The 24,596-nt window shown below is 40.2% G+C and overlaps 1 protein-coding gene and 1 long non-coding RNA gene across 5 annotated transcripts in view; one reads left to right on the forward strand and one right to left on the reverse strand.

The window, feature by feature from the left end:
- The window catches only part of KLHL29 (kelch like family member 29), a 390,113-nt gene that overhangs the window by 126,302 nt on the left and 239,215 nt on the right, over positions 1-24,596 (reverse strand). For 3 of the 4 annotated variants that reach the window (XM_068183349.1, XM_068183348.1, XM_068183351.1), the window contains 3 exons: positions 20,150-20,263; positions 12,803-12,944; positions 11,517-12,065 (listed from right to left, as the gene is read on the reverse strand). In XM_068183349.1, the coding sequence (XP_068039450.1) occupies positions 11,517-12,065; positions 12,803-12,944; positions 20,150-20,263 (805 nt within the window). The remainder of the gene's footprint in view (positions 1-11,516; positions 12,066-12,802; positions 12,945-20,149; positions 20,264-24,596) is intronic. The other variant, XM_068183350.1, reaches the window with a different exon arrangement.
- Positions 5,672-7,845, forward strand: LOC137470233 (uncharacterized). The gene is made up of 2 exons (XR_010996955.1): positions 5,672-7,243; positions 7,679-7,845. It is a non-coding gene; the product is annotated as an uncharacterized lncRNA (long non-coding RNA).

Genomic DNA, 24,596 nt, shown 5'->3' on the forward strand with positions numbered 1-24,596 from the left:
ACTTAGAGCTCACTTGTTCATGAACTTGGAGACTTCTACCACAGGAAACCTTCCCCAGCAGACAGCCAGGCCAAATCAAAAGCTGAAAATGAGCGTGTGATGAGCACATTACACAGGCTGATCAGGATCGTGATGAGCTGGGAATTAGTGAGGAAGCCTTTGAGAAAAGACCGAGTGCTGGTGGAAACTGCGAACACGGCTCTTGTCCTTTTCTGAGTCACTGCTGAACGAAAAGCTTAAGCCCCCTGCGGGACACCGCGCTACTGCAATGATGGCTCCTCAGCGAGGTATATAAGCCTCTCTCTCAGCATTAACCCTCTTAGCAGGCCTTAGTATTTTAAACAGTGTAAGACAGCACTGGAAATTGTGTGAGATAAGAGTGTAAGTAGAAGTTGAACAAATCCTGAATCAAAACTGTTGACAATATATACCCAAATTGGCTTTAGTGGTGCTAATGAAATGATGCTTGGTAAATGACTGGAAGTATCACATCCAGAAGTATCTCTCCACAGGCAGAAGAGGAAAGCCATCTTGATCACAAAAAGGGGCTTGATGTGTTTGTTTACTCCACCCAACAGGCAAATACTGTATTCATTTTGGGTGATTTGAACCAACATTACCAACATGCTCTCTTAATACAATGGCAGTAAAATAATTTAAAAATCGTACTTTGTTACATTGCCAGCTCCTCTGACAGACGAGCTATGTTCATGCTGAGCTGTCCATCTGCTGAGACTCTTGACTCTATCCATGAAATTTAAAATGGAATTGATGAATTCAAGTTTTTAAAGTGTATTAAGTTCCTACATCACATCTATGGAAACCTAGTTAGTGCAGTAAAGAACCAAGAGTGATTCAGCGGGGCAACCAGAGGAGCCCAGGGCAGCTGTTACCACACTGGGCCCTGGTGACCTCTGACATGTTCTGGGACAGCCAAGTCTCCTCCAAATAGCCAGAACCTGTGGGAGAGCTCTGTTCTCCCAGTATTCAGCAACCACGTAAGATGTAGTAACACATCTAGGATCTACATGGCCCTAGCTGCCTGTGCTTTAATGACTGAGTGACATTCTTACTTTCTAAATTTAAGTAAGAGAAGGAATCTTACTTAACAGACCTGATTGCTGGTTAGGGCTCTTATAACCAAGACTTCAGTTTTGAATACAGATGATTTATCTTTCTCATTTACTAGCCACGTAATAACAGTCCAAGATGCTATCATTGCCTTTTTCTTATTACAGTGTCTTTTTTTACATATTCTGTTTTCTATTTAAGATTTTAAGTAAATGTCTCTTCATCTGTTTTAGGGACATAAATTCAAGATTCAAAGGAGATTCCTTGAACTCTCCTGGTCCTCAGTTCATGGCTGACAGACAACTACCAACCCAGCCGAACACTTTCTTCCCTCCAAACATGAAATATTAATTTCAGGGTCTTTGCATAGATCTGGACTATGTAATTATAAGCTAGACCCAGTCTGGATAATTATAAATTATATCCTTTAAACCACCTATCTTATTTCACTTGGAGGAAATATGGGTACCCCTTTTTTGGGGGTACCTAGGTGGTCCCACTCCACTGCAGGGCTGGCTATCTCCTAACCCAGTGAGAAATTATATTAAACCCCCAACATTCTCAGTACACTTGAATGGGTAGAAATGAGACAATGTTACCAACTCAGTACATGTAAGAGGACTTCATATTTTAAAAATAGGTGCCTTCTCCCATTAAAACATATTTTGATATTAAGAATTTGTCTTCTAAATATGTTAACACATTATTTCTAGACAGTTATATGGATCTTCAGTACATAAACAGCCCTTCTCTACTTTCTTTAAAACAAAAAGAAGACTCCAGTCTCAGGAAATACCAAAACTTACTGAAATACTGAATCTACCACCTCAACATCCACAGATTTGGACAAAAATACATGATAAAATAATTTCCTGGCTCTAGTCAAATTCTTGATTGAGTTTACCCTTAAAGCCAAAAGGTGTTCTCAGTACCATTTCATCTCCCCAGAAGTGAGTGAATTAAGGCAGCCCTGACTGATAACATTGAGACTCACTGCACAAGGTTTACCAATATGGAAGTTTTGAGACAAAGAAAAAAATAGAAGAACAAAGTAATGATGGCTTATCCAAAAGCATGAGGGCAGTTCCAGCAAAGGGCTGTCGAACTCATTTAATTTCTCAAGGAAGAAATTCTTATTGGTGTGGGCTTTTCACAGATAGACTCTTCTTGAAATGTACTGAACTTCTGCTCGTGAGCAGATTTGACTGTCCTTGAAAGGCTGATCCTTGGACAAGAGGTCAAATTTGCTTGTACTGTTCCAGCAAGTAAAATACAATGAAGAATTTGTTATTCTGGAGCTGAAGGAATATGAGCTTCTGTTCTTGATACATTTCTACAAATGAAAGAGAGACGTATGCATTTCTTTGAAGTGTGATGGCTCTTTACATATGGATGATTAAATATCTGCATCTGTCCAAACCTGAAATCACTTGAGTGATTCCTGCTGGAGGTACCTGCTATCCATCCAGAAAAAATTCTTCTAAAATGCTCCTAAAAAGTGCTTCTCTATTTGGATGTTCAACATAGGTTCCAAATCAGAGCTCTAACCATCCTACAGAAGAACAAATAAAACTCTCAAAAAAAAAAAAAAAAAAAAAAAAAAGGGTTGTTCTTAAAATGGCATAGTATGGCCGTGATAAAAGAATATCTAGAAGAAAAACATCTTAACACAGCAAATTCAGCCATCTAGAGAATCTGTAACAAAGTTCACACAGCATGCTGGAAAAGGCAAAGAGCAGAATCTTGTATTTCCTAGGTTACAGGCAATGGGAATCTACTATCACTGCTCCTCCTTCTGTTTTCCACAGGATGGTAGTGTTTTGTGCAAAATGATCCTTGGTTTAAAGGAACCACAGCTTGGGGATGCAAAGAATATTTCCCTCTTCTTTCACAAGGAAAAGGTCACACAGAGGAGTTGGGTTTTATATTGGATTTGGATACTCTATAAATCAGTCAGACTGAACAGGAGTGTCAGCCCACATTGCTCTTAAGATTTCTTTTATTTTAGCTGAATTTATCTTTTTTTGCATCATCTTCCTCATCCTCACCCAAATACTTCCATGTGCAGACTGATGAGCAAAACACATTTTGTCTCCCTCTGAAATATCAGCGGAATCGTGAATAAAAACCATAATGTTCTCTTTAACCCTACATTATTTTTATTTATTTTGAGTAATGCCAATGAGCAAAACTGTGTAAAATATAATGTACAAAGTCTTAAGGCAAACCCTCCATTCTGTTGCAAGTATTACATAGTCATGCGGTGCAAACTTGACTAAGCATCTTGGCACCTCCTCTAGGCAAATGCTTCCGACTTAAACCATCCCAGTCAAGCATTTCTCTTTGAACTTACTGATTTTTTTGCAGTCTAGAGATTTTTCCAGTACAGCAGTAAATACATAAAACACTTAATGATGTAATTTTCTGAATTTAATAGGACAAAACTTCAGGCCGCTTTTATTTGCACAACTAGATGGTAGAAGTTTTGTCTATGACTAATCATTTCTGCAAGCTTATCTACCCTCTTCCTTGTGATGATTTAATCCCTGATGATATTTTTAAGAAGATTTGATGTGTTAGGTAATCCCATATTATTATTATTACTGTTGTTATTATTGACCATGGCTCAAAGCCCACCTCACTGTGGGACAGTGGCGCTTATCATTAGCAATCTCAAGGCACAGTAGGGTAAGAAAAGTCACTATTTGGATATGTTTGCATTTCACAGATCGGTTCAGATTTTTTTAATTTAACATGGAACAGAATAATTCTTATTCTGAATGCAATGAGACAAAAATGATTCTTTTTCATTCAGAAATTAGACACTGCTCCTGCTCCATGGAGGACTGCTGATTTGAAAAAAAAATTTCACTTTCTTGTAAGGAGACCAAAACTCATCTGCAATTTAATAAATCTGCTTCTCTGGAGATCTCCAGAGGTCACAGAATAGCCCATTTTGGGAACATTTATGTATATACATAAATGCACAGTCTGGCGCTGGATGGACCTAGCTTTTTGAGTTTGGACTGAGCGTGAAGTCCCCATTCTCTGCTGACACTGCAGCTGCTGTATTTTGACTGTCCACCTTTTAAGTAATGATATCAAAAGAAGTAGAATTATGCTGCTGTGAAGAAGAAGAAATCTTAGTGGGAAATTTTGGGAAAAGCCAAACTTGTGAAGCAAACTGAATTCTCAGGAAAGGTAGCTTTAAAGTGGCTTCAGGCACGGGAGGACGGAGTGAAAGGGAACTGGTATGTTTCCCGTTGCACCCAAAGGGATGGATGCAGACAAGGTTGCACCTAAATATGTGCCAAGAACTGAAGAAGACAGATGACCAAGGGAAGACAAGGTCAGAGAAACCAGATATTAAACATGAGTTCTGAAAGGAGAATGACAACTCTGCAAGTATTTTGGACAATTAATAACTTTTAGAACACCCAAAAGCAGTTCCAGCTAACTGCAAGGGATTGCTGGAACAGTATTTGGAAGGATGGATACATGGATGGATGGATATATGGATGGATAGGCAGCCTGCCTGAAAATTTGGTCTGTATTTATAAAAAGTTGCCACTTATGTATTCTGTGCCAAAAGAGATCCTAGATTTTGGTTATCATCCAGCCCCTGAGAAATTTTGCACCTTGTGAATATAGTGTTGTGTGGAGGGGAGAAAATAGTAATTCAGCAGAACTCTGCCGCCTCTCAGACTTATGTTGAATGGATTTGATGGCCACTGTCATGGACAAAACTATATGTGGTATGAAACCACATTCTAAGCAAACTTAAGACTAGAGTGGGAAGGAATTCAAGACAACTTCAAATGTATTACTGTCTAATTAACTAGGTGAGTCTACAAATGATGACATATATCATGCAACAGCAAAATTAAAGTTTTTCAGCTCTGTATTTTCAAAAGATAAACTACAGTTGCAAATCTGACATTTATTTAAAAAAAAGATGTACAAAAAATAGCAGCAGGGACCAGATGACTTTTAAAAGCAGGTTCAGGGAGTTTTGACTCACTTCATCAATGCCCCAATTTTTATTTTTATTTTATGATAACCCACGTAAAATACTGGTGGTGCTGAGAAGATCCTCCTCCAGTTGAAATGCGAAATCTCAAGTCACTGACATACTTAGAGATGTCAATCAAAAGATAATTCAATCACCTTTTTATGCTGTATGTTTAGCATGGCAATGTTCTAGGATGGTTACAAGTCCTCCTTGACTCTTCAGTACAGTAAATCTCTGTCTGTCATGACCTGACCGACAGTGACATTAAAAGGACAGGAATTATGAAAAATACCCTGCTTGGACCACAGAAAGGGGAAATGTATTTCATTTTCACTCAAGTGACGGCTTAGATACTCTCATCAACTTCTCAGTCTTGTTAAAATTATTTTAATCAAAGAAGATGGTAACTAATATTGATAAAAAATTGATTTTAAGAGGACCTGTTTGCTTTAAGTTTATTACTGTGCACGAGCAAGCTAAAACATGAACCAGCAGTGTGCTCTTGTAGCTAAGAAGGCCAGTGGTATTCTGGGCTGGCTGCATTAGGCCAAATATTGCAATGAGATCATAGGAGGTGGCCCTGCTCCACTACTCAGCACTGATGAGGCCTCACTTCAGGTGGCATGTCCAGTTCTGGGCTCCTCAATACAAGAGAGACATACTTTGCAAGTCCAGCAAAGGAACATGAAGATGTTGAAGGGAATGGAGAACCTCTCCTAGGAGTAGAGGTTGAGACAGTTGGGCTGTTCAGTCGGGAAAAGAGAAGGACGCTCAGCAGGATCTCATCAATGTATATAAATTGAAATTACATAAATGTATATAAATTGCACCAGAAGGGAGGATGCCAAAAAGCTGGAGCCAGGCTTCTTTCATGATCCTCACTTGTCAGAACCAGAGGCACTGGGCACAAACTGAAACACAGAAAGTTCCCACAGAACATGAGGAAACATGTTTCTTGAGTGGGGGTCATTGACACTTGCTCAGAGGCTTAGTGCAGTCTCCATCCTTGCAGATATTCAGAAGTCATCTGGACATTGTCCTGGGCAAACAGTTCTAAATGGCTGTGCCTGGCAAGGGGGCTGGACCAAACAACCTCCAGAGGTCCCTTCCAACCTCAACCATTCTGTGATTCTGTGAACTCTTATGCATCATTACCAAGTTGAGCTTACAAATGACCACTACTCATCTGTGCCTTGGTACCATTTAGGCCATCCCAGGAAATCACCACTGTTCTAAGGAAAACACAGTAAGAGGCATGCACAATGCTAACACTTCCATGCTAACCTAACTCTGCTACAAACAATTGGAGAGAATGTAGTTATTTCTATTGTAGATTCCCTTCCCTACAACTATGTGCATACATATCCATATATATGTATATACATGTACACAGACACACCATACAATTTTACATATAATTTTATATCTATAATTTTAATAATCTATTTATCTCTCTACCTTTCTAGACAAAAGAGAGGTTTTCCTAAGGTTACACAAGCCATGTATTCTGGTGCAAGGCAGAGAACAGAAAAGAAGCTTTCTAGAGTTTTCAACACACAATATCCTTTAATAATGTTACTAGAATAAAAAATGTTAGGTTACATGAAGAATTTAAACACTCTCCACCCCCCACATTCATGTCTGGAACTAGGTGCACTCACAGAAATGTAGGTCAAGCTGAAATCCCTTTGAAAATTTAGCCTTTTCTGAAGAAAAAAGTTGATAGTTATTGACAAAATGTTGTACTCTGCCTTGTTACTATTCATGATTAAGGAAAGTAAATATTGTCTGCGGCCTAATGAGAATTCCAATGCAATAAAGTCAAGTGTGAAAGGTGCAATCAATAAGTGATGATGCAACAGTATTCCTTTGTAGTTTTGTTATTGTTTGGTTCATGCTATTTGCTGATGCTTGAAAATGAAGTGTTAAGAAATTAGTGTTACAAGGATTAACATTCAGATTTTATTTCTGATATTGTTATGTTTCTACAGTCATTACACTCTGAACACTAATTAGGATCTGCTTTCTTTTCCCACTAGTTAAGGACTGCAAACCAAAGAATTATAGAATACAAATACTATGGAAACGAACATCAGTATTTTCCATTAACATCCACAAATTAAACCCCATGATGTCCATGGTTAATTTTACACTGCAGGAGTAAGTACTGCAATAAAGTACTGCATTTTCCTCATTTTTTGTGTTAGAAACTATGCTTCAAAGTATATCAAGTTTATGAAGGGAGTGTATTTCCAAATGTGTAATAGATCACAGAGTCCAAGCTGGAATGTTTATGCTCTACATGATGTCATAGGTATCCACAAAGGGCTCAGTTTTGGGTTTAAAAGTCTTAAATATCAGGAAGCATTCTGCTCCGGGAGACAGACAAGGACCACATCTCAGATACTCAGTTTCTGCAAGGAAACTAATCTCTTCCAGTCCTTCATCAGACTGATTAATTCCTCCGTTTGGCTCAGCTGGATTGGCAGGCACAGAGGCATTGGTCTCTGCCACTGTGCCATAGCACAGGACACTGGCACCTTGTGTCAGAAATTTCTCTGACACAAGGATGATGATTTTCTCTCTTCCCTGCAGGCACATTGTACAAGTGACAATTTGTGCTCGCCACATCATATAGCCTGAAGATCCTGAAAATCAGTTTGAATAGTCTTGGCAACTCTGTATTTTCTGAAGAAGCCATGTAAAAATTTGGCTATGAGAACTTCAGCAGATTTTCACTGAATACATTTACAATTAACATCTTTATGTTTCTGAATATTCTGCTTTATTAATTGCTCTGGTACTTTAGGTTTTAGAGCAAGATTTAGGACATGGATGGAAAACAAGGGCTGGCTCTGTCCTAAAATATTTGGTTGTATGTCTGTGTTAAGGTGTCATGGCTTTTGAAGTCAGCTAGGAGTATTTGGTATTAATCCTATCCAAAGGGAAACTACAGGTCTAAGCAGATGCCTCCCAAAACTCCTGTTCATTGTGTATGGTAAAAGACCCCATGCATTTCACAAGGCAGCTCTACAGTTCTTCATACATTGCTAAAAACAATTCCTTTGAAACTTTATTTCTGTCTCTTGTAATGTAACAACTTTACAAATTCACTAAGTAATAAGATCATGTAGTTAAAGTTAACTTCTATTTAAAGAATATAACTCATTCTGACCATGAAGATTCTCTAATCAATGCACAATTTTTCTTACAAATAGTTTAAATGAAATTAGGTAAAAATTAGCTGTAACACTGGAGAATGACGTATCTGTTTTGTATCATGGTTCTTGTTACCAAAATGCATTTTTTGCAGAGCCATGGAAATGACTCTTTCAGTCATGTGAGATCTCTTGACCTATTGCAAATAATATGGCACACTTGCAGTGACTTTAACTTTTGGCAACTTATTTGTTTATGTGTATTTAGAAACAGCTGAGGAAGAAACCTAGTTCTGCATGAACACAGTATAAAATGGCCCATACACGTACACAGCCAAAGGAAAGATAATTATGGGAAATAAAACATGATGTTTCAAATCAGGTCCCTAAGAAAATCTAAAAATATAAGAAACCCTATCATATTAACCAGCAAGAACTGTTCTTTCACTTAAGGGATAGCTGGGCAATTATTCAAACTTGGACAAGACTGGATTGTCAAGTGAAATAATAATTCAGAGTTCCATAGGATAATGAGATAGATCTCAAGGCCATTAGCAGTGGCCCTTATTATAATACTGGCCAAGGTTCCCCAAGAAAGAGAGAGAATATTTAAATGAAACTTGTAGGGAACTAGTTTGAACTTGTGTATTTGAACAGCTTAATACTGTCTCCTAGTTTCTCTTCATTATTGGAGAGAAAGGTATCTACCATGTAAGACTGTGAAATCAGTCAGGCTTTCGAGACTGAAATCCCTGAGGGCAGAAACTAAAACATAAAATAATTGGATAATCAAGCCACATTGAAACTCACAGTTTATATTAAAAATCTTATTCTAGTGAGAGTATAAGGTCTGGTTCAGCACCCAGTTGTCTCCTCTTTCCTGATTATTTCTCTCTCATTCAAAACAAGCAAATCCAACATATATCTTCTCTGACTTCAGATGTGTCATGAAGAAATACAGCTTTAGACGTAAGGGCTTTTTAGGTTGGAAACAGAGGAAGGGATTACTTTATCTCTATAAAATAGGTCCTGCTTATGAGACATTTGTATATGCATGCTTCATTCTGTTCTATTTGTTTGCTTTTAACCACTATGGGAATAACTCAATAGCTGGTGGTCACAGAGAAGCTCCCTAATCCCTTGAAAAACAGTTGTCTAGCCTGCAGTTTGTGAGGTACAGTACGGCTAATGCGTCAGCAATTGCCATGGATTAGAAATACTGCTTGTTTCAATATTCTTCTTACAGATCCTTCTCCTAGGTACAGGAATTTCCAAATACTGGACCAGATCTAGGTCTGGCATGCCTGGCATCCTCCACTGAGGATCTCTGCTTTGCACTTTAATGAACATCTCCTAGGCTGACTTGGTCCCTGGGGTGCTCGGACTATTAGGCTAGACTGGGGTTTACAGCAGGTTAAGCAAGAAGTCTGACTAAGAATTTGTAAATCAAATATTAAAGACTGATTAAATATTTTACGATCTTTTTACTTAGGCTTTGATTTGAAGTTTACTTCATCTGCTAGCCAGAGATCTGCTGAAGGTTAATTGATGGAGGAAGAGTAAATAACAGCTCATGCTGCTGGCCCTAAGTATGTGAGGCATTTAGGAGTATTCCTAACCTCAAGTGTGCAGTCACTGACATGCTCATTTGTCTCACTAGGTTAGTGTCACTAGGGCTCAGATATGTGATCAAATTACTGCCGTGAAAGTGGTTTAAGCTGATGTGTTTTCCCTTGTATTGTATATTTGCACATGTCTCCAGTGACACCAAGCAATCCTTTAAATTGCGTTAATTTGATCATGCATCTGAGTATCCAGTGCAGAAAATTGGGACAGGTGACTATAGAAAGTGGAGATGATGTCTCTTAGAAGACAAATAGCACCTATGGAGGAGAGAGACATCCAGCAGAACTCAGTCTACCAGGACAGAGTATAAATCTCTCCACTTTCTCCTACAAAATCAATGGTTTATAACTTATAAACGTGACCTGACAAAATGCTTTTGTGGACTTTGGGCTTTTTTCTTCTTTTTTTAAAAGGGAAGAATTAACAATACTCTTGTAATTGTTGGTTAATTTTTGGCTACCTAACTGGGCCAGTGTCATTTAAAGCCCATCTAGAGAGAGCTCAAAGAAAAATTCAGAAGCTCATCATACAGCAAGAGCCCTCATCACATTTGGGTTTTGGAGTTGAAAACTTAACAGCAATCTGAATATCCAGTTTTACAAAAGTACTGTTGAGATTGTATCTGAGCTCCTTTTCAAGGGAACTTTGGTAAGGGTTTACACATACCAAAGAACAATTTATGTAAAGAGCAGTGAGAGTTATTGGACTAATCATTTTTAATAGAGATTCCTTGTCTTTAATTCAGAGCTACACAACAGAACTTAATAGCTTGTGGCAAATAAATAATTTACACATGGATTGTGTCTGAATAGAAATGCATACATAAAATATCACAGACTTAATGAAGGTGCTGTTTTTTTACAAAATCAATTTAATTGATTTTGCTGATAGGTCTGCATTAATATTTTTGTAAGCTCCATTTTGCTTTACCTGTACATGTGGCTCAGTCGTGATTTGTAAGGGAGGAAGGGAAAACTCTCCAAATGCAAATAGAAACTTGGAACACAGAGCATTGGTAGTTTTGAAGTGTCTGGAGTAAGACACTCGGAAATAACACTCCACTGTGACCTGGTAGAGGGGCTCATTTACAAAGTACTCCTCAGAAAAGGTCAGCCTCTCAGAACACTCATGACTATTCAGTCATGTGTTTTGCAGCATTTGAGCCCAATGAAGCTGGTAATGAAGAGTTTTCCCCTTAACGCTGAACATGTTGGGCTGTTCAGCTGCAGTCTGCTTTGACTTGTGCTTGGCCTGAGCTCCTACCAGAGCGGGGAGAAGACAAGGGCTGAAGGAGGAGGTCATTGTTGTGGCAGATGCACAACTGCAGCCAGGAGAACAGTGGTCAGATGGAAACATGGGGTGTATTTCACAGGGAGAGGCATGGGATGATTGCTGCTTTGCCCTTGGGAATACCAGCTTCTCTGATGGGCCTGAAAGCTGCTTTTGACTACTTTTCACCCACAGCCTATCGTACCTCCTGTTACCACGCTGCTTTTTGTTGTCAGTAACTCACAAAAGCTCTGCATTTTAGAAAAGTGCGTGGGCAGCCGCCGTAGCTGGCAGGCCCACAGAGAGCGGCAGGGATGCCGAGGGTCGGCCGCCGCCCGCCCCCGCTGCACGCCCGAGGGGGCCGAGCTGGCCCGCCTTACCTTTGGGGTGCCAGGGGTCCGTGAACTCGTACTTCCCCACGCCGATCGTCCGCAGCATCTGCACCCCGTTGGTGTTGTCCGGGCCGCCCACCGCAGCCGCGTTGGGGGGCAGCGGGGCGGCCGCCTGCCCGTTGGTGGCGGGCGCGCTGCTGGGCAGGGCGGCCGAGGGCAGGGCTGGAGGCGGCGGCGGCAGCATGGGGCAGGCCAGGTGGCCATTGCCCACCGCCCCGGGGCCTGGGTAGGCCACTGGGCCCACGCCGCTCATGGAGGACATGCTGAGGGGCTGGCTGTTGGTGTACAAGGGCTGGCTCTGGAGGTTGACCACCATGTTGCTGAGGGGCTGGGAGGGCTGCGGCTGGAGCTGGTAGTGGCCTGGCATCAGTGGGAGCTGGGGGGTGACGTGCGGCGGGAGGGAGGGTGTGACGCCGATGACGGGGGCCTGGACGTTGGCGGCTGGGCTGAAGGTGGGCGGCTGTGTCATCCCGTAGGAGTGCGTGATGAGGGCGGGCTGGCTGCCCGCTGCCACCGTGGTGACCCAGGGTGCTGCACCTGTGGCATGAAGGAAGGCCGGCAATGGCGGTGGGCTCGGCATGGGGGAGAACAGACATCAACATCCTCATCCTTCCCCTCCCGCACCCGTGGACGGCACCGACACACCCTGCTGCACAATACCTAATGCAGTTTGGGATCTGGAGCCGTTCCCAAGCAGTAAGTGCATAAAATTGCTGCAGCAATGTGAGCACAATTGTTAAAATACTCGTCAGGTGACATGCGGCATGTTTGCGGTTTTATGTATTTTGCACTTTATGCAGCTTAAGCACACGCTTCCAAGAAAATTAACCTCTTTCCCCGCTGTGCTTTCATGGCTCCCTGACAAACACTCTGTGTGTATAATAATGGTGCTCCAGCCACTACAAAGACATCGTAATTAGGCGTCTGGCATAGTAGCACAATGTATGATATGTGTCTGGAAGCTGGAAATCATTTCAGGTAGTTCTGGACATAAAAGAAGTCTTAAAGTATTACAGAGTGCCTTTTCCTCCAGTGAAGGCAGAGAAGGATGAAAAAAAACCTGCTCTAATGAACTTGCTGCATCTTAATACATTTGTATCAGCCCCGGCATAGAAGAAACTTGAGAGGTCTTTACAATGAGGGAAAACCCCTGTTAAAGAATAAAGAAAGGGCTCACAATGCAGCCTAATTTACAGAGGTAAATGGAGATAGTGCATTGAATTTGCTTTGAACGATTTTCCCTGGTAGAATTACAAATAAGATTAGAGACATACCTGGGTTTTCATTCTCCCTCATCTGTTTAGATGGAGGCTCATCAGTGTCCCAGGGCGTGGACTGATTGATGGGTGTCTGTCCCCACCTGACGCTTGTTGCAAGTCCTTGAGGCTGATTTTCAGTCTTGGAAATGCAAGGTGTCTACCAGAGAGAAAGAAAAATACAGAATAAAAATGTTTTGATTATTGGGATTAATTATGGTTCCTCATCACTAGTAGCTTGCTTGTTTGTTACAGTCCAAGAAGATATCCTAAGATCCTTAGATATCATTCATTTGGGGTTAGGACTACACGATCTCCAGCGGTCCCTTCCAGCCTAAACAGTTCTGTGATTCTGTGATTATCCTCCTGGCTTGCATGAGATGTCTCTATGGAAATACAATATATTTGAAAAAAAAAAAGCTTCTGGAAATTTAGTAGACCTACCTTAAAAAATCCACAACAAACTAATATTTTTAGAAATAAGTCACTTCATTTGCCATAGAAATGAGAAAAAAAAACAACCCCGACAAACAGCCTAGATGTGGTAATATCTACTCAGTGGCAGCTACATAAAATGGAACAATCTTCTGTTTGCTCAATTTCTTCCAAAAATAGTGAGTTTTGTTTAGCAGGAAGCAGAACAAGAGAGACTTATTTACAACTGTAGGACAAATTACTGTAGAACAGTAAAGAGAAGTCTTCGTATTTACTGTCTGTCAACCCTTGAAATTGAATGCCAGTAAAAAAAAGCATAACATCAGTGGCTGCTAAAGTGGCTATGTTGGCAGGTCTTCAGAGAGGTTAAAAAAACTGTAAAGTAGGGGAAGGATTTGGGCTGAATAATCATCAAAGCAGACAAGATCTGAAAGAGATCTCTTGATGAAGAAACTATCACATGGATTTAAATGCTACACCAGACCCCTGCTGCAATTTTAGGGGACCTTTCCAAACAATCATGCCTTTGCTGAGAAAAGGCTTGTAGAAAACAAGAGTCCTCCAACAGGTCTCATTTATTTAAGTCTGCTGTGTATTTCACTGCTGGAAGATTAAAAGTTTTTTGTTTTGTTTTGTTTTTACTGGTGTCAGAACCTATAAGCCAAGCAAACGGAACCAGCTGCCTATTGCTGAATGAGTATTGAAGAGTGAAGCCATAAAGAACAGGAGACCCATCTGAGTGATTGCTTGTTTGCCTCACATCTGGGAAGTAATTTAGCTCAGAGATGGGGGTACAGCAGCTCCATAAATGCCCTGGGTCACACTGTACCAATGAAATCTCTGTCAACACCAGCAGCCTGTTCACACATCACCAGTACCTCAATCAGCCCATGAAAGGAAGTTATTAACAAACCCATTTATGCCCTCTGCAAATTCATGCACACCTTCCCCAAGTCAATCAGTCATTCCTCCTGTCTTCAAATCCACCAGAGGCACCTGCTTCCTCCTGCCCACCCTTCTTCCCCACTAGCACCTGCCCTGCTCCAGTGTTCCCCCCTTCACCCAAGAGCCTCTGATCTCTCCTGACACCCATTCCCTTTTCTACCTGAGCTTTATTCTCGGTGGGCTCCTGGAGTCAGGAGTTGTGTGTGCAGACCTTGACAGAGGACACAGGTTTTGCTGTGCTGCTCTCTTTGCTCCCAGAAGCCACAATGGGAATATTTCCCTCACTAGAAATGGTATACTTTGTTAAATGCAGAGGTTCACAGGGAAATGTGATTCTTAATTTATTTTTCCTATGATTGTTTTTTTTCAAAACTCATCAATTTATTATTTTCCTTAGTTTAGGGGTTGTGTTTTTTGGGGTTTTTTAATGTAATTTCTCTGGAATTTTTTTTTTGTATTTTATTTCACCAAGGACAATGATATTCTGGTTTTAGAGTCCCCTTTACCTCTGTCCCCAACATTTTGACTACCTATATAACTTTTGCAATTGAAATAAATATGAGTCAGAAAAGACATAAAGAGAGGACATGCAGACAGTCAACAGCTTTAAGAACTCTGGTCTATTCATAGTGAAGAAAGGGTAGGAGGGGAAGAAATAAGTCTCGATTTTGAAATGCTTTCTATTTATAAATTGTCCTGAGAAAATGATTAATCTGAATACCTTTAGCTTTTACATTGCACAAGGTCTTTGACACAAGAGGATGTAACACTGCTGGTGGTTTACCAGTTCATGTTTGCAGTGTTCCTTTGAGTCTAGCTAAACTGTTTAACAGCAGCCAAAGCATACTGCAGTAGGAAAATAAATAAATAAAAGACCCACCACCATTCTCTGCCTATGTACCAGCTAAAATACTTCCCCCAGAAATACTGATATTTATTCTAAAGCAAAGCTTTAAAAAATGTAAATGCAATATAGAGAAATGGGCATTTTTTGAACCAAAAGAAGGATTCATGACTCAAATCATGCCCTGTGTGTTCCACATGTGGCATCTGTGTGTTGCATTTCTTTGTTGCATGAACTGGGTCTTACCAGTGGGTTTGAAATATACACTTATCATTATTGTGAGCCATTGTCAAGACAGGCAGCATCTTGTTTAATTTTGTTACATTCCCAAGCTGCTTCAAAACAGTGTTGATCTAAAATAAGAAAAAAAAAAATATTCCTCTACCTTAAATAATGTAGAAAGACATACATGCTACATTTTTAAAAGAACCCGTATGTTTTGTCCAGAATGGGTAAAGAAGTACAGCTCTGCTAAATCCTACAAAGATCCAGTTGCTTATTTTGAAACTTGTTTTCCAAAAACCCTAGAGCACCATACTAGACACATGTGAAAGTGGTAGAGTTTGCAGCCAAAGCTAGATCTAAATTCCTTACTTTGAGCATTAAAAAAGAGGAAGGAGGTTATCAGGTTTGCTGTCAATAAATGCTTCTCCTTCACCCTCACTAAATGCCCAATTTTATTTCATTAAACATGCTCACAAACCCTGCTTATTAGAGGCTCAGTGGATTTAAACACACAAATCCAGTAGGCTGCTTTCAAACTGTACCCCTGAACTTGTGTTTGTTTGATCAGAAAGTGCTAGGGTTCAGCTGGTATGAAATCACAACACACATCCATGAAACACAGACAGTAATGGTGGTGGAAAGAGAGAAACAGCTCAATAAACTTCTTTTTAAAATGTATACATACTTCTGGTCTCTGATCTAATTTCTGCTTTATTTTTCTTAATACATGAAGGGTTACATTACAAGTGTTATATGTCTCTGATCTGATTGCAGCAATTACCCATTTGCGTCTCTGGAAAGTGAAATTATTTCCAGCGTTATCAAACAAAGGAACTTTCTGTCCATTCGCTCAGGCCCACGACAGTGCTCTATTTGATGCTTTTAATGTACAACACAAATGACCAAAAAATGGCCTGTATTATGCTAGTTGTGCAGGGGGAAGAGCTGTGTTCCATTAGTGATCCACAGACTTCACAGAAACTAATTGTACTATGTTACACTTTTATCTTTAGCTTTCATGTCAGATGCTTGTTTGAATTAAACATGGAACACATGAAAAAAGGAAATACATTACAAAATCTACTGGGTATACATCCCTGCCAAAAGTCTATTTACATGAAAAGACCAAAAGGTTTCTAAAAGGTCTGTTAAAGCCTGGCTAGTCAACAGCAGCATTGGCTAGTTAATTGCCTGAAATTCCTGGCAGACTACAAAGACTACTCAAGGAATCATCAGCATCTTTCTAGCACCTGTAAAATATTCAATTTGTGCTCTTGGTAATGGATAGAGTATCCCAAAATAAAATTTCAGGATTTTTTCCCTCTTTAGTTTGAAGCCACCATTAAGAACCAATAAAAATGTTCAGCTGAAGTCTGCAATTCACCACCTGCCACTTTGAACTCCAGAATGGAGCAGTCTCCCAGTTTTAAGGAAATTAACTGCAATACAGATGTACAGGCAGAAGAGAGCAAGACAGAACAATTCTGGAATTACATGAGACTAACACAGACAAGTTGCCAGACTGTCAATTTTTTGCAGCTCAAGCAGTCATAAACCATGGCCCATAGGCAACAGCAATTGTTGTACAGATGGTCCACTGAACCTTATTATATTAAAACACTAAAACCTTCAGATTCATGGGGCTTCCAGAATATCCACAAGAAAGTTCATGAGTTCACAGCCATCAGCTGGTGCTAAAGATTAGGAATTAGTGATTTGGTCTATACAGCATCATGGCTGTATACGGCTACTCTTAGGCATTGAGGAGGCATAGCCTACAACTAAGTCTGATTTTAAGTACTAAGCTTTACAAATCTGTAATGAAATAAGATCGATCTAAACTTTTAGTAAGACCCTTGTTACGTCAATGGAAACATAAAACCTACTGTACTACTAACAGCATCAAAAAGTATGTTAGTGGACTTAAAAAACCCAACAAAGCAAACACAAAAATCCAAAACCAAAAATTCCAATACAATCTTCCCCAGGCTTAACACTACCAAGCACCACCTGGAAGGGCCTTATAAACACATTTAAGCAAATTCCCCAGAGCTTGTGGAACCACTGACATACATCCTGCTACGGCTCAGAAGTGTTAAGACCTATTCAAACAGTTTCATGAGCAAAAAAGAACTAATCTGGGAAGAGGGATACTATTTGTGATTCCCAGCAATCAAAATTGTTTTAATAAAGCCTTCATTTAAAGTGATGGATGAGAAGTAGCAAATCTCTGTTCCAATTTTCCAGAAGAGATTGGGAATGGCAGCTTAATACCAAGATAATGCATCCAATATGCAACCCAGTCTGTTTCTCTTCCCACTGAAAATAAAAAGGTTAAGATGAATGCATGCACAGAGGCAAACATTCCCTCCCACAGATTCAGGTTTTATGGCCTGTCATGGGTAAAAGCAACTTCAGTTTAATGAGGGAATTCCTTTTAAAGCTGCTCTCTATGCCTCTAACTGGTAATGACTGGTGGTCCTGGTTGGATTTGAAGTCTGAATGTGTCTGATGCTCTAAAAAGTTTAGTGGTCTCTGCACCAAAGGGTTTATGGCCTAATTTGTAGTTCACAGTGTTAAATATTGCATGAAACAGTTATTATTTGTAGGCATGCATGTAAAATCTGAACCATACAGGGATAAATCTTCATATGGAGCAAATTCCTACACGGTGCTGGACAGGACCCAAATATATTTCTAAGTTTAGTCCATGGCCAAAGTAGCTCTTAAGGATGAAGCAGAGCTTTTAAAGATGCAGTGATGACAGCAATATCTCCCTAGCACTGGCTGTGTGGCTGGGCTACAGAAATGAAACCATTGTTTTAAGAGACGGATGTACTGTAACATATTAAAAACCTAAGAGATATTGACAGGCCAGCGTGTAAGAGGAACAGAAAGAACAGTCCTGCAGTAAAACCTCATTCAAGGACTTGCTCATGGGTGGAGAGAAGAACTCATCTACCTTACAGTTCCCATCACCAAGCAATTCTGCGATGACACAGCACTGTTTTTCTCTTCCCAAAACTAATGTGGGAGCCGCAAGGAAGAGAGCAATACAGTTAACTCATAGGAAAAATGTTACTACCCTGCATAAAAGACAAAAGAAGTCTAAGTTCCCTCTTGAGCAGACAGAATAATTTAATACTTAAATTCCTTAAACACCATTCAGCAAGGAGCCACCAGCCAGGACGAGCTCTAGAGCACCACGGCACAGCCTTCAGAGACACATGGCTCAGCAGTGGGGTAAAGTCCTTGCTTTGCAGAGGATTTAAAAACACTCCCCACCTCCAGGTTAATGACACAGGCTTGGAGAAACCCATGAGTGCAGCAGGCCCACATCCCTGTGACGGATGCACGCCACCTCTTAACCAAACTGCAGTAGTTTGGTAGAGGCTGCAAAGGAAGTAAAGGTCTGATCTGTGTCCAGGCCAAGAACTTCTCTAGTTTCAACTTGTTCCCTGAAAAACCATGAAGTGACACAGTGAGCATCAATGCACATGAGCTTCCAACACTGATCATGTGATTAACACATGAATAGCTGGTGGCTTTTCCAAGACTCATTAATGAAGGAGCAAAGAAATTTGTGGGTACAAGGAGAGTCATGCATACCTTTTCCATCACATGCAATTGGACTATAACCCAACCACTTTATTCCAGAAATATGACAGCCTAAGTGAGCCTTCTTGAGCTCTTCTGTCCAGGCAGCCTGGCTACATGTCAGTGATCCTTCCTTGAGCTGGGATAGCTCTCAAGAAGGCTCCTTGAGACAGCAAGACCTTTAACCAATGGCAGATCTGTCAGGAACCTAAATTAATACTAATGAAACATTACTAATTCATGTAGCTATTCAATATTAATTATCATCAACTTATTATAGATCATTCCATTAGATGTAATCTCTTGTCCAAGTCTGAAACCCTGATTGGACCTAACTGCACCAAGGCTCCATAATGAGTTCAGAATGCAAGCGGATCCACTCTGAACCTTGAGACTCAAAAGAATGCTCTTCCTCACTCTTTGTATTTCTTTCATTAGATACAGACCTTTGTCTGAGACTCAGACTGGACCTGACTGCACCTAAGTTCCACCACTGTCCCTCATGACTCATCGGGAGAGTCTTCCTTACCATTTTGCATCTCCAGTCTCTTGCAAAACATTCTAACTTGATTCTTACTCAGTTTGCATTTGTGCCCTTCTTGCATGCAGTAATTAATAAGGTGAACCTCACCATCAAACTTACTTAACCTTTGTAAACCACTGTTAAACTTTGTTAAATTCCACTGAACTTACTGAACTAACGAAACATATTGCTGCTTCTCTCTGGAGTGAGGTGCATTCCACATATTCACAGGAGTTCCAGACCAGCACAGCATCAGTACTTTTACTCAACCCTGATCCTGGCTCCAAGCAGAGCACATCTTCTCACCACTCAGTTTGTGAGTTGATAAGAAGACACACGTATGAGCATGTCCAGCTTCTTCCCACCACCAAAATCAACCCCAACTCTCCTAGACTGAGCCTTGGCTATGCTGATAAATAAGAAAGCCCAAACTCCCTAGATTTGACAATGCAATGGAAGATAACTCCATACTGGGAAAGGGTCAACTGCTTCTGTCTCATCAATCTTGTCTAAGGCTCACCATCCACATTACCTGCAGGTTCGTGAAGGAAAGAGAAGGAATGAGATTATGGAAAAGAACAGAGAAAATGGGATAGAAGAGGGTTGTGAATTGACCACAGGTGGTGTCTGTTTCTTTCTGGTGGCTGACTGCCCAGTACAACCACCGCTCTCACATCAGTGCTCCAGTCATTAGCTACGAATGAATGCAGGACCATGAAATGACAAGAAGCGCTTCATAAATGCTATTTTGTATTCTGTCTTGGCAAATTGCACCAGCAGAGGCTCAGGTACTCACCCAGCTGCCTTCATTTCTCAGCGAGAACATCAGGGAACGGAGCTGAGGTATCGAACCAAGGTCCCGGCTGCGACACTTGCTGCTCCAGGACACCAGGGACATCAGCGCACGACACTGGGTTCGAGCACAGAAGCCCCACTTTAGCCTGAGCAGAACCTCCTCTGCTAACACGGTCTGCATGCAGATCAACCCCAAATCAGAGCAAAGCTACGAATGCAAAATCATCTCACGACGGAGGAGAAAACGCGCGGCATCGGGAACAACGCGGCAGCTACAGAGAACATGCACTGCGCAACCCGAGAGGGCTCTCATAGATCCTGCAGGTATCCCATGGCATGGGCAGATAAATCCAGTTCATCATAAGTGCTTTTTGTCAGAGGGCTTAAGGAAATATGGGCAATAATGCAGTAAGTGCTTGTCAGACCAGAATCCCAAGGGTGCACAAAGGATGCTGCCCTTATGTACTGGCAAAGCTACTGAAGAACAACCTAAAGGCAGACTTCTTGAAAACTAAACATTTATCCTGAATGCAAATGCTGGCCATGGCTAGGTTCAGAAGTCACTCCATTTGGCATTTTCATGCCAAATTTCCCATGGAATTCTTTTAATTGTCCAAACAGGACCCCAAATTTCATTCTGGATGAGGGCCTGAAGCATTAGAAAGAAAGAGAGGAATACTTAAGAAGTAAAATGCTCCAATCCCAGCAGTAAGTTACTGCTATAAACGTTCCTTTTTCTTGTATTGGATGCCAACATTTTACATTCAAGCCCTCTGAACTCAGTATTTCAATTGTAGTACACAGTCCGTGGCAGGAAAGTGCATGTTCTCTGCCTACACAGCAGGCACATAAAAAGAAAGGGGGACAAAAAAGAAAACCAATATAAGCCTGTGAGTGTTGAACAGTGCTGCGTGATATTAGTGATTTATTAACTTGGCTTGATCAATAAGGCTATCATCAAGGGCACATTTAGTTTGCACATATATTTCACTTTCTAACAAGCACTTTTGTGTGCTCACTTTAGTTTCCATAATCTGATCCAGGTCTCAGGAAGCTTTCTTTAAGGGAGAACAGAGAATTCTTTTTCTAAAAAAAGGATCAAAGTATACTCAGTCAACTCTCAAACAAAAGGACAGACAGTACTGTAGAAACAGCATGCTTACCTTTCACAGCAAAAAGAAAAATAAGCCTATAAGTTGGGGTTTATCACTGCCTTAAGTTCATCAACTCCAATTAAGCTATTAAATTGTGGCTGAATTTGGATCACAGCAATTAAAAAATTTCAACTTGTCAGTAACATGCTAATTTAATGTATAATTTAAACTCTGCTGTCCTTTAATTCAGCATTTGTAAATAATTAAAAAAAGAACTAAAAATCCTTTTGCACTTACAAAGCTGACCCCTCCCCCTTTTGCTACTGCAAAATAAAAAAGACTTTTCAATCAAGAATTTCTTGAATTTTTTATATCTGAAAGTAAAAGCCATAAAAAAGATGAAAAACTGATTTACAAGATAAAACAATTAGCTCTGGGATATGTACATTAAGACTAATAAATTTCACATCATATTTTAAGAAGCGGAGGAGGAATCCCAGATATATTAGACTTTATTCAAATTCTATTGAAATATTCAATTAAGAGCATCTTATGAAGGTAACTTATGCAGTCACTAAAATTAAGATGTGAAAAACAGCATTAGAGTGCTATTCTCTAAGACATTATACACTTTAATAATCCATCCCTTTTCTACATCCAAGATAACATCTAAAATTTGGGTATTCCTGTAATTGCTCTGGTCTTGTTAAAATTTTTGGTTGTGTAGAAGAAACATGAATGTATTTCACAGTGAAAAATACCACAATAGTATACTGCATTCCCTTTTAACCCAAAATCACGGATCTCAATGATTCTTATTAAAACCTTTTTTCCTCTGCTATAAAAACCTTTTCCTCTGTGCAGAGAGATGAAAATGCCCTTTAAGATTCAAACAAGTTTGTGCAAAACTAGCCCAAACCCATCAATATCCCATTGGTTCCTAAAAGAAGGTAAACATTCCCCAAGCTGTTTTGAACAGACGTGACTGGCAGATGCTTTTTGGGAATGAGATCTCAAGATACAACCCTGCTTCCATTCAAACTCAGAACTTTAATAACACAAGAACTTCAGTGCAGGATCAGGCAGTGAGGCAGTCATTTAATTTAATTTACAATAGACTGCTAATATATGGTTTTGCTGGAAACACAGTCACTGTTCTCTCCAGTTCTTCTGCTCTGCAGGTTTTACATCAAAGCATTCCTGCTTCTTTTGTTTCTGTATCTCCATGCCACCAATAGGAAGCTGCCCAGTTCTCCTGTTTTCTTTCAGCAGAACGGATTCGTGGACTAACATGACTGCCTCAGGTGCCTCAACCACCATCCTTCTAAAAGATTTATGGCAAACACATTGCATCCCAAGATATAAATCTACCAAATGGCTATTAGACATACTTTGCTGTCCACAGCCACAAGATTTAAAGCAGAACTGATAATGGTATAGCTTGGTGTAGCGTTACTGGTACACCTGTCAGAATTGTGCTACATCGCCGCACGTTTTTTCCAGACACCTCATTCTCATTTTGGGTGTGAATTGGGTGATCCTTTAGTATTACTCTCTTCACAGCAACGTGTGATGCTAAACACTCCTTTGTCATCCAAAAATAAATGGATACCATCAAGATTAAGCTCTACTTACATTTCTTTCATTGATTTACATTCCTTTACCTTTTATTATTTTAAGACTAAATTCTTCTAGGCATCCAGTTTGAGCCACTGGACTAATTAAGAAGAGGAAATCCAGCAAGAATGTGAGTTTGGCCAAAGACTTTGCTGTTTTTGAAAATCCCCTGTTATGTATCCTTAAAAGAAAATTCATGTTACAAAAAGCATAAAACCTCACACTCTCTTTGCTCCCAGGAAGTTAACACAAAGTAAACCACTTCTAAAAATAATCTCCCACTCAAGAAATGTCAAGGTGACAGGGAGAGAGAGAGAAGGGTTATTGTGAGCACTAAATAACACAGGTTAGTTCTGTAAGCCATGAAGGGAAGGACAAGCTAAAATTAAATGACCTTTGGTAGGGATACCTCACCTACAACAGCCAGTTGTTATCTGATCTTCCTAATTCTCCTCCTCCACTGTTGCAGGTCATGGTCCATCAGAAGCCGCTATTCCTGCTAGGATGGGTGCAGGGCAGACACTGCCCTGGTATTCCCCCAGATGGACTGCCAGGGAGGCCAGCCTGGGTCGTTGCAGGTAATACCCCTTAAGAGGAGGCATGTCCCATGCTGAACTTGATGTGGTTTTCAGAAGAGCAAGGGGAGTTCTAGCTGCTCTTGTACAACCATTGCCTCCAGAATACAAACTGAGCCTTGGTTTGTTGTAATAAAGCTTCACTTAGAACACAAATCTATAAATATCTAACGGTGCAGATCAAAATGGCCAACTTCGGTCACAGCTATTGATCAGAGTGAGAGAAGAACAAAATGAGATCACACACCTACTCTGAAAAAAACCCAACAGGCATGCTTTCCACACAACGGGTGGAAATTATCTTTGTTGAGAATCCAAAATCTCCTTTCCACCCATACCACAGTTTTTAGAGTGACTGTTAGCTTCAGACAATAACACTGACTGTACCAGATTATCCAGATGTTATTAGAATAAAGCACAAAGCCATATCTTGTTTTTTGTGTTTAGTGATGATTCAAATTCAAATATAGATCACATGTTGAGTTTCTTAAAATCACTGAGTTAGCAAGAAAGTTGAGTCATTAAGCAAGATCTTCCACTAAACATGGCTGTCTCAGAAAGGGTCACAGAACTTATGACGTTTAGATGCTTTGACAGGAGATATGAAGTTGGACAGAATGATGACTGTAGGTCTATTCCCACTGAACTACTACTATTCTATTCTATTCTATTCTATTCTATTCTCAATTAAATAAGCAAATGTACATAGATGTATCTGCATCTCTTTCTCTTTCTACTACTGAGCTGTGGATGCCATAAGAAGGTTCATCTTTTTCTAAAAGTAATTCAAGCTTCATATACTGGGGAAGAAAATAAGAGGTAAAAAGCTAAGACTCACTGAGGGCCTGCTTTTCTAATGCTGCATTTGATAAATTATATGATTTACTTTCAATGACTGCTTCAATCAATCCTGATCAAATTAACAAAGACAATGATCAGAAATACCAGACTAAAACACAATACAAATTATTTGGTTCCAGGGGATCCAATCAAAGGAAACAGGATTAAATTAACCAGTGATCGGATTAAGGAAAAGTTGCTGTATGAAGTCAGAAATGTATTAGTACTTCGGGCCATTTGCTGTGTCTTTAGGTTGCCATTTCCCTCTCTTCCTAGAGTTCTCAATACACTTTAAACAAAATTGAGTTTTCTAGGTATTACA

Source organism: Anomalospiza imberbis, chromosome 3 (genome assembly GCF_031753505.1).
Source record: "Anomalospiza imberbis isolate Cuckoo-Finch-1a 21T00152 chromosome 3, ASM3175350v1, whole genome shotgun sequence".
Classification (NCBI taxonomy): domain Eukaryota; kingdom Metazoa; phylum Chordata; class Aves; order Passeriformes; family Viduidae; genus Anomalospiza; species Anomalospiza imberbis.